We start from the raw sequence: 10,167 nt of genomic DNA, 5'->3' as shown, positions 1-10,167 counted from the left end.
TGCGTATGCTGTGTGTGTGTGTATGGTGTGTATGTGTGTGTGTGTATGGTGTGTGTGTGTGTGTGTGTTTATGGTGTGTATGGTGTGTGTGTGTATGGTGTGTGTGTGTTTATGGTGTGTGTGTGTATGGTGTGTGTGTGTGTGTGTGTATGGTGTGTGTATGGTGTGTGTGTGTGTGTTTATGGTGTGTATGGTGTGTGTATGGTGTGTGTGTGTGTGTGCGTGTGTTCCTTGCACCCAGAAGACACAGCAGGATATCAGATGCTCTCTTCTTATTCCTCTCAACCTTTTCCCTTGAGACAAGGTTCCTAACTAACCCTGAAGCTCTGTTGGGTGACCAAGTAGCTCCTGGGAACCAACCATCTCCACTCAACAAAGGCGAGCATTATAGGTATGCATAGATATGTCTGGCTTATTTTACATGGGGGCTGGAGATTTGAATTCAGGTCCTCATACACGAGCAGCAAGCCTTCTTATCCACCGAGCCATCTCCCTAGCCCTATTTCTTGATTCCCGTCTCCTGAGACATCCCTGACCTCCTATCTCAGAAAGAGATTGTTTTCCTTATGCTGTCTGATAAACCTCTTAACCAGAAGAGCCCCACCCTCTGCCCGGATCATTACTGCCGGCCCCATTCAACGCACTGTAACAGGCTGCGATGTACACTTCCACTTCAATCTCCCGGAAGTCGCGGAAAATCTGCAGCAACAAAGAAGGCTGGCCTTAGAGAGGCAGGAATTGGGCAAGGCTTAGTCGGGGAGCTCAGAGGGCTTGGTTTGTTGCAGGGTGGGGTGGGTAGAAGGTGACAGTCAAGTGCTGGGATCAGCATGAAGGCCTGAGGGGCCCTCCCCTGTCATAGTCCCTTACATTCTTCAGGCTCTTAATGCACACAGTGTCCACGAAGGAGAGGGTGCTCAAGTCCAGGATGAGGCTATGGAAGCCTGGCTGAGGCAGGCCCAGGGACTTCAGTGAGGTCATGGTTGGGGCCTTGGCGTCTTCTTGATTGCTGGCAACTACATCCTCCAGCTCCTCCCCTTGGTGCACCTGCAGGGGATTCAGATGCGTTAGAGGGCCATCGATGTTAGAGCAAAGGCACATACAGAGTCAGACAGAAATGTATATACTAATATGCAGATAGATAGATGGAGGCACGCATGGGACACATAAGGACATGGAAAGAGGGCGATAGGAGAGACACGTGGATCTATAAACATTGGAGGGACGTGTAGGGACACAAGAAAGCATACCCTCAAAACGCTCAAAATGTTGTTACTTCCTGGGCACAAAGCTTAATAAAGGTGCAAGAAAGGAGGGTGCTGGGAGGTCATGTCCCATCCTTAGCCAAACAGGGTAGAGTGGCTAGGTGCCGGAGAGGATGGCCACAGGCACCCGTGTGCCTTACGCCCTGACCTGCCTGAATCTTTGGTTAAACTTGGCATCACTCTTGACTCCTAGATTTCCCAATGTTCCCAAGCTCTTTCCTCTACCCACGAGCATAGACTGTGGGGTCTTGTTATATCTAGGTCAGTCTGAGACTACAGACAAGAGCCAGAGGAGAACTCACAATCATGAAGGGCTCCCCGCAGCATCAGCGTTCTCCCCGTCCCTCCCATCCACCATTAGTCCAACTCCTTCAAACCCACACTAGCAGGTGTTGGCTTTCCTCGTGTGGGCACCCCTATCTCTGCAGTTCTTGGCTGGTCCCCACTCCTACTTCTAGCCTCACCTTGGCCTCAGAGCCCTCGATGTCATTGCTTTTGACGTCGTCAAAGTTGGTGTTGACGTTGACGGAAACTGAGGAGATCTTGGAAGAGGCAGCCTAGGAGGGACAAGGCATGGTGAGAAAGCTACCCCAGTTGCCATATGACAATTAGGGCAGGCAGACCTGGTATTGTCCCTGGCTTTGGACAAGGAGACACATCAGGATCTAGGCTGCAGGCCTAAGAAGTTCTAACAGTGAGTGGGACATGCCGTGCTTCATGCTGGGACTAATTACAGCAAAGGAAGAGAGCTAGAGCTTGCCCTGTTCTTCCAGAGGCTGAAACAGGGTCCCTGGGTGCTGAAGGACAGAGTGGTGATGACAAATGACAGGAGTCAGAAAATGGGACAAGGACAAAGGATGAGGGGACAGTTAGGGGCCAGGGCTGGGAGTACAGCAGGGCTGGGGGCCAGGGCTGGGAGTACAGCAGGGCTGGGGGGCACAGCAGGGCTGGGGGCCAGGGCTGGGAGTACAACAGGGCTGAGAGCACAGCAGGGCTGGGGGCCAGGGCTGGGAGTACAACAGGGCTGAGAGCACAGCCGAGCTAAGAGCACAGCAGGGCTGGGAGCACAGCCGAGCTAAGAGCACAGCAGGGCTGGGAGCACAGCAGAGTCAGGAGCACAGCAGGGCTGGGCCAGGAGGAAGCTGCCGAGGAGACCCCACCTGTTTCTGGGACTTTTTGGCGGCTTTCTTCATTCGCTTTATCTTCATCTCCTGCTTTTTGATTCGTTTCTTTTTCTGGGTGATGAGGCGGTCAACATCTACACCGCACTAGAGACACAAGTCGGAGGTGGAGGCTGGTACTCTGGGCCAACGACGAGGTTAGACCCTCCCGCACACACTCCAAGCAGGGGGACCCCAGCCTCACCTTCGCTTTCAGTGAGTCACTGTAGAGCTCAGCATTGGCAAAGTACATGGTGGCTGAGGATCGGAAGACTTTCACACCAGGGACCTCCTTGGCCTGGAGGTGAGGAGGCGTTGGGGTGGCTTGCCTTGCTTCCCGCTCTATCCTCCTCACTCGGCTTTCCTCTCTGAAAAAGCATGCTACCCAGCCTCTGCCCCAGCCTGTGGCCAATACCCTTCCAGGAGCCTGGGCCATAAGCCTGGCTACACCATTCTTGCTCCCCGTGTTACCCAAGTCCTGTCCTTCCCGACTGACTTCCTGTCTTGACTTCCTGTCTTTCACCATTTTCGCGGTTTGGTTCAGATCCGTCCACGGTCAGGTCCCTACCCCGGAGTCTTCTGTCCCTGCACTATGCTTTCTGCGTGCAGAGGAAACTCTCTAAGTTCACTCACACCTTTCCCAGCTCTTGCCTCTTCCCAGCAGCAGGCCAGGGCTTTCCTGGGCATTTGAGATTGTAGCACACAGACCACCTCCTAGCCACACAGAACTGGGCTGCTCTCTCATGCCTTCTCCCACACCTAGACACCTCTACTCTTTATTCATTACCTTGCAGTCAACCTTCAAGGCTCTGGGCCACGGTAAATGCTTATTTTATTCTAAACCCTCACACAACCGTTGTTCCCACAATAGGACGTGAGGCTCTTTAGAATATAAACTGGCAATTGGGAACTCTGCATTCCCACTGAACAGACCAAGAAAGCTCCCCTACATCCTGGGCCCCCTCCCTGTCCTTTCCAGGCTCTTGACCCAGGGGAGGGTTTGCGCTTCTGGCTCTAAGACCGATCCCGTTCACTTAGGCCCTGAATGGGGTCACAGACGCAGACTCTTCACTTCAAATTCTAAGATCCAAAGGCAAAGTACTTTTAGTCTCATGTATTGTCTCTCTACTCTTGGAGAGAGAGAGAGAGTGTGTGTGTGTGTGTGTGTGTGCGCGCGCATGCATGCGTGTGTGTATGCGTGTGTGCATGCGTGTGTGTGTGTGTGTGCGTGCATGTGTGTGCGTGCATGCGTGTGTGCATGCGTGCGTGCGTGTGCGTGCACACGTGCGTGTGTGCATGCGTGTGTATGCATGAGTATGTGTGCATGCATGCGTGTGTGTGCGCATGCATGCGTGTGTGTGCGTGTGTGTGTGTATGCATGCGTGCGTGTGTGTGCGTGCGTACGTGTGTGTGCGTGCATGTGTGTGCGGTGCGTGTGTGTGTGCATACATGCATGTGTGTGTGCATGTGTGCGTGTGTGTGCGTGTGTGTGCATGCATGTGTGTGTGCATGCATGCGTGTGTGCGTGTGTGTGCGTGCATGTGTGTGCGTGTGTGTGCATGCATGTGTGTGTGCATGCATGCGTGTGTATGTGTGCGCGCACGTGCATGTGCATGCGTGCGTGTGTGTGTGCGTGCATGTATGTGTGTGTGTGTGTATGTGTACGCATCTCTGTGTGTAGGTGTGGACCTTGCATATGGAGGTCAGTAGGTGACACTGGGTGTCTTCCTCCATGGCTCCCCTGCTTTTGAGACAGGGTCTCTCTTCCTGACCATAGAGCTTATCAATTGGCTACACTAGCTGCCCAGTGGGCCCCAGGAATGATCTTGTCATTGCCACCGAGCACTAGGGTTACAGACATGCGTGCTGCCATGCCTGGCATTTGATATGGGCGCTGAGGATCCAAACTCAAGTGTTCATGTTTGTTCAGCAAACAGTTAATCCACTGAGCCATTTTCCCTGTCCCTCTCCCAGTATTCTTGTCCATGTGGAAGGGAACTGAAAAGCCCCACCCTACCCCCACTTAGCCCCTGCCACTCACCCCTGAGTATTCTGCCACGTCTCTATAAATATCCGTATCTGGCACCTGCCCCAGGACGGAGTAATGGGGCCTGAGGAGAGAGTTAGGGGAGGAAAAAAAAGCGGCAAAGAAAAGACCATGAGAGGACAATGAGGGAACCTGGGGTGTCCCCAGAGAGGCAAGGAAAGCTGTGGGTGTGAAGAGCCAGTGTGACACTTACTCCCTCACCAAGCTGGAATTGGGGGGTACCAAAAATGGTTGACTCACAGCTGCATTCGGACCACCACAAGCAGCAGGGAGAATACTATGGATACTGCCAGGCCAATGTCCAGGTTCAGCAGGATCGTGGCCACAAAGGTCACCAGCCAGATTAGCTGATAAGAAAAGGGCAGGGGTCAAAGGGCCCAAAGGCACTAAAGGGCCCAAGCCCGATCCTGGGCTCCCAAGCTTCTCACCAGGTCCACTCGATTTGCCTTCCAAAGAGAGCAGATGTCAGAGAACTGCTTCATCATGCCCTTTAGGTTCACAATAATGACAGCTGCCAGGACGGCCTGGGACAGGAGGAACATCATCAGGGTTCGCCACCCAGACATGACCCATCCAGACTGGCCAGAGCTCGGGCAGAGCTCAGCCTACAACTACCAGCACACCAACCTTATCCCCTTGGCACTGATTAGAACCTTTGACCTCTAGTTCCCGATTTTATCCCCAAGAACTTAACCTTGTATCTCCGAGCCCCTCACACGGGACTAGACTGACTAATCTGGGCCTGGCCTAGCTAAGGCCATGAAGCCTGGCTGGGAGGGGTGGAGGCTCGCTCACCTTGGGCAGGTCTCGGAAGAGCTCCCCAAGTTTGAGGATAATAAGAAGGATGAAAAGGGAAGACACGGCTCCGGCAACCTGCGGGGTAGGGACAAGCAGAGGGTGAAGGCGAGCCCGGGGTGGGAGCATCCTTGGCAGAGCAGCATGCATGTCCAAATGGACATATACCTACATGCGCATGTTCACACCTGAGGCCTACCTGCGTGTTGCCTCCTGTGCTCTCCTGTACCAAGCTCCGCGACATGGAGCAGCTCACGGGGAAGCACTGGAAGAAGCCTCCGATGAGGTTACTGAGGCCGAGGGCAACCAGCTCCTGTTGGGGGGAGCTGTGTGAGAAGATGCCTGTGTGCTAGAGATGCCTGGGCTGATACACTCCCAACCCCCACTCCCAGTCAATGGCTTCCAACATTTGGCCCAGCATCCTGTTCTCCCACACCGAGTCACAAGTCCAGCCTTATCTTTAGTCTACCTCACTCACTGTCTGGGCCCACACACATCTGCAGGTACAAGACCCCTACAAAGACCCACAGCACAGACCTGGTTACTGTCCACACGGTAGCCATGCCTCAGGGCAAAGATCTTCCCCAGTGAGATGGCAATGGCGAAGCCCACCACAGCGATGGCAAAGGCGTTTCCCACAAGCGTTGCAAACAGCTCTGTCTTGGGTGCCACCGGAGGTATCAGCCTGGGAGGAACACCTGGGAGGTCAGAGGATGGCCTGACTCTAGCTACCCCACCTCCCTGACAGGACCAGAGCTTACCCTGTGGTGATGTTGCCCACCACGTCGACCTTGAATCTGTCATTCAGCTTCACACCATAGGATATACCAGTGGCCCCAATGAGCTGTGCGGACAGGGCAGAGTTAGGGGAGGAGGTATTGGCGGTATAATGGAAGAAAGTGAACCATCTAGGGGTCAACGGGGGGTGGGGGGAGAAACGGGACATGACAGAATCTTTTTCTGAGGAATGGGAAGGTGTAAATAAGGTGAGAGAGAAACATTACCATTTAAGGAAGGGGATATATATGGTCAAGTATGGTAAAAAGCCAATAGAGGGCTTTCTCCTGCAGGTTTCTCCAACACCCTCGCAGTAGCCCTCAAATACCTTGAGGTGGTATACTGGCCAGGTCTACCCTCACTTGCCCTCTCCCCTGTCCACCATCCCCTGGCATCCGAACCGTGAGCAGTTCCCCAGGGATGGGCAGGGGCAGACGGCGCTGCAGCTTCTCATTCAGCAGCTTCACCAGCACCAACACCACTCCCGCCACGATTGCTGTGACCACGGTGCCGGGCACAGTCTTAGGCAGCTGGGCACAGACCTCCAGCACTGTCTGAGGAGAAGTGGTACTGTTAAAGCCAGAGTTCAAGGTCCCAGGGCACAGCATGCCTACCCACCCTTGCCCCCACCCTCACTCACATAGATAACGGACAGTGGCCCCGAGTGACTCTTGAGTTTGATGCCAAACACGTACTTGAGTTGAGAGACGAGGACTTGCACAGATGCAGCGGTGGTATAGCTGCGGACCAGAGGCTCTGACAGGTAGGTGACCACAAAACCGAAGTGTACCAGGCCCAGCCCCACCTGTTGGGTGGCCAGGGAAAGTCAGGGGAGGAGGAAGTCCCAGGTACAGCTAGCTAAGGGCAGGTCGGGGATCAGAGGGTCACAGTGTATGTCAGACGCTAAGGGGATGGCTGTTTCGTACCTGGAAGAGGCCAACCAGGAAGCTGAGTGTGTAGGCTATCTGCACACGGGCATCATCGACTGTGGCATTCAAGCCTTGCACGAAGGCCTCATCTGCTGTCAGAGATTCTGTCACACCGCCCACCATCACAGACATTACAGCAAAGGTCCCTTTGGGGGAAGGACAGGGAAAGCCTGGATGGTGGGTGGGCTGGGCAGGTCTCTAAGAACTTCCAAGCCCCACGGACTATATCATTCACCTTGAAGCCAGGGCTTTGAGATAGTCTGATCCTAAGAATCCCTACAGTGTCCTAGTACTGCTTGGGACGACTCATAGTCTTAATGATCTAGCACCTACACTATCCTCTTCCCCAAGCCACTCAGCCCTGCCCTGCCCTGCCCTGCCCTGCCCAGCCCGCCCCTCCCTCTATGAAAGGGTGGCCTGACTCCACTTACCCACAGAGATGTGTCTAGAGGTACCAAACAGGAAGTAGATGAAGACGGGGTAGAAAGAACTGTACAGGCCAAACATAGGAGGCAATCCCGCCAGGAGGGCATAGGCCAAGCCTGAAGGTAAAACAGTAGCAATTCAGACTTGAAGAACAGGGTCTCAAAAGGGTAGGGAATCCAAGCCCTGGGCTCAGGAGGCATAGCTCCAAGAGCAGAGGTCACGGCTCCCGGTTTGGGATTTCACAGACCACAGAGCTTGCAACCCACGCGGTTGGAGGGTAGCTCACCCTGAGGAAGCTGCATGATGGCCACACTCAGGCCAGATAACAGATCACCCAGGAGCCATTCACGCACAGGATATCGGGGTAACCAGCCCAGGACTGGGATATGCTGGAGCAGAAGAGAATGGGCCCGAGCACGGGAGCATCTAGGACCGAGAAGAGTCTGTTACAGGGTGGACTGTCTGGGCCTTGAAAGAACCCCCCGGAATCTCTTCCCTCATCATTACCGAAACCAAGTTCGCCACGGGTGGGTCTTCGACACTGGGCCCCAGTGCCCCAGATCCTCTAGCTGCTCCTGGTTCAGCAATGGCCTTTCTACATGGTAGTCTCTCCTCTGCAGCTCCATTTCTTGGGCTGCAGACAGGAGTGCCTGCGTCTGCTGCGTCCCTTGGTCTGGAGAGGTGAAGACCACAGACATACAATGGATTTCCTTGGTCTGACCTTTTCTATACTTCTACCTGGGACCACAGAGCCACATACCTGAGTTTTCTGGGCTCAAAGATCAAGGGTAGATCCAACCCTGCTGCTCTCTGAGGGCCCCGTGCTCACACCCAGACAGAGGCAGTATCTGAACTTTGGCTGCTGGAAGACTCTTTCTGGGCCAAAGTCTCTCCGGAAGGGAGAGAGGGATGAGCATGGCCCACACATTCAGCTCAGGTGTGGCTGCCCAGCCCCGAGTACCAGAGTACCACTTCAAGTCCAAGTTCAGGTCTGGGTCTAGGTCCAAGCTGACTGCGCTTCTTAGCCCCTACCTCTCAGGCCCTTGGCTTCCTCCCCTGAGTCAATTCCTGTCCAGTCCCCTTTCCAGCTTTTCTACCAGGAGCCCAACCTTGTTGGCTGAGAGCAAGTTCATAGATAAGACCTAGCAAACCAGAGAGGTCTGTAAGCAATACTGCCCTCCAGTTTCAGGAAAGGACCCAGCAAAGACTCCAGGGTCGAAGCTCTCACCTTCAGAGACAGGCTCAGAGGGAGACTTCACCTGCAAACTGGAGTTTTTGGAAGCTAATCCAATCTGGAGGGAACTCTGCCCTGAAAGCCTTCTCCAGCCAGGCAAGTTCTGACCTGGGGTGGGGGGGGGAATCTCTCCTCTCAATCACCAGGGCTGGAGGCACTTCTCTCCGAAGTGGGAGAAAGACTTTACCAGAGAATAGGATCTGGAGAGTTCTCTCAGAAGAAACTCTGATATGGGGGGGGGGGGGTAGCCTCCATATGGAATGCAGCTCTCCTCTATGAATATATTTCAGGGGGAGCAAATTTGGAGTGGGTTGGAGGGAGGGACTAGCCTTTTAGGAAAGATTTCATCTGTGAATTCTGACCTAGGAGAGGCTATAGCCAGGGGAGAGAATTCCACCAGAGGGGTAGGAACTCACCTGGGAAGACCCTCTAACCTGGGTGTCCAATTGGAGGAGGGAGCAGTGCAGACGCAAGGAAGATCTTCAGAGAATCTCTGCACCGCCGGCTCCAGGAGATCTGAGGCCCCTCTCCCCTCCTTCAAGATCTCACAAGTCTTCTTAAAGGGCTCCCTCCCCTTACCAGGCGGCACGCGCCTTGGGGGGCGGAGCCTTGATGCTTGGCACCTCCCTTTGGAAGGACTCAAGGGCCGGCAGCGACAAGAGTGCACAGTACCCGCCGACTCAGGCCGCGGCAGGTCCACCGCCTGGCTAGAGCCTGTCTGTCTTGCAGCGGTTACTCTCCCAGTCCCAACGCGCCCAGCTGGCACACCTCCCGTGCCAGGGCTCCTTGGCAGGCAGCAACTTCCCTGCAGCGCCCTTATTAGTACTCCAGAGACGTTCAGTACAACCCTCAAGAGCTGGGGTCGCGCCGGATCCCGCCCCCATCCCTCGCTGTTGATGAATAACTTCCTGCGGAAAATCGGCAAGGCGGTAAACTAAGGCTCCGCAGGCAGGAAATACCTATGGGGATTTGGCTGTTTCCTTCCTGAATTGACCCCGGCCGGGAGTCACAGAACCTACTAGTGCTTCGCGGACACGCGGAATTTGGGCGGCGCCCTGCAACTCACCGGACCCATCGGGCAGTCCCATGGCCCTCAGAGGGTAGCTCGCGTGCCGCTTTTCAGACAGCTCCCCCAGGAGGCCACTACCGGCTAGAAGGTGGCGTCAGGCCGAGAACGAGGCCGGAATCAAGCTCCACCGCTAGGATGTGCAGGATCAGAATTTGCATACAGAATTCTGGGGGTGGAACCTAAGTCATACTCTCCGGGCGGGGCGAGGCTGGAGAATAAAATTTTAACCCTTTGCTTCCCGTCGGCCTAGCTTCTGTCCCTGCCTGCAATTCTTGTTAGCCTTCTGCTGGGGACTGGAGCATTCTGCTGGGATTGGAGGACTGGAACGCTTGGCCAATGTTATGCCTCTGTGCCCCTAAATGGCTGGACCTTATTGTATGCTTTGTAGAAGGTCCCCACTTTATGCAGAGGAGACATTCTTGAATGATCTGGATGGCTAGGTTTGTAAGTAACCAGGGGCCCCAGCAT

General features: G+C 54.5%; 1 protein-coding gene across 4 annotated transcripts in view; it reads right to left on the bottom strand.

The window, feature by feature from the left end:
- Window positions 1–9,844, bottom strand: part of Slc26a6 (solute carrier family 26 member 6) — an 11,713-nt gene extending 1,869 nt beyond the window's left edge. Inside the window, exons 1-19 of one of the 4 annotated variants that reach the window (XM_031344912.1) lie at window positions 8,157–9,844; window positions 7,904–8,069; window positions 7,683–7,822; window positions 7,402–7,512; window positions 6,968–7,116; window positions 6,682–6,846; window positions 6,443–6,595; window positions 6,026–6,108; window positions 5,802–5,949; window positions 5,464–5,577; window positions 5,265–5,342; window positions 4,898–4,993; window positions 4,710–4,816; window positions 4,464–4,533; window positions 2,628–2,720; window positions 2,423–2,530; window positions 1,727–1,819; window positions 868–1,044; window positions 645–699 (exon numbers count right to left, since the gene is read on the bottom strand). In XM_031344912.1, coding sequence (XP_031200772.1) covers window positions 645–699; window positions 868–1,044; window positions 1,727–1,819; window positions 2,423–2,530; window positions 2,628–2,720; window positions 4,464–4,533; window positions 4,710–4,816; window positions 4,898–4,993; window positions 5,265–5,342; window positions 5,464–5,577; window positions 5,802–5,949; window positions 6,026–6,108; window positions 6,443–6,595; window positions 6,682–6,846; window positions 6,968–7,116; window positions 7,402–7,512; window positions 7,683–7,822; window positions 7,904–8,022 — 2,059 coding nt within the window. In that variant the 5' untranslated portion in view covers window positions 8,023–8,069; window positions 8,157–9,844. Of the gene's footprint in view, window positions 1–644; window positions 700–867; window positions 1,045–1,726; window positions 1,820–2,422; window positions 2,531–2,627; window positions 2,721–4,463; window positions 4,534–4,709; window positions 4,817–4,897; window positions 4,994–5,264; window positions 5,343–5,463; window positions 5,578–5,801; window positions 5,950–6,025; window positions 6,109–6,442; window positions 6,596–6,681; window positions 6,847–6,967; window positions 7,117–7,401; window positions 7,513–7,682; window positions 7,823–7,903; window positions 8,137–8,156 lie in introns of those variants that run through there. The other 3 variants (XM_031344910.1, XM_031344911.1, XM_031344909.1) reach the window with 3 other exon arrangements.
- Between the last annotated feature and the right edge of the window lie 323 nt (window positions 9,845–10,167).

The sequence above is a fragment of the Mastomys coucha genome, unplaced genomic scaffold, assembly GCF_008632895.1.
Source record: "Mastomys coucha isolate ucsf_1 unplaced genomic scaffold, UCSF_Mcou_1 pScaffold23, whole genome shotgun sequence".
In the NCBI taxonomy this organism is placed as follows: domain Eukaryota; kingdom Metazoa; phylum Chordata; class Mammalia; order Rodentia; family Muridae; genus Mastomys; species Mastomys coucha.
Note: the sequence above shows the minus strand (reverse complement) of the source record. Positions and strands in the feature narration are given on the sequence as shown.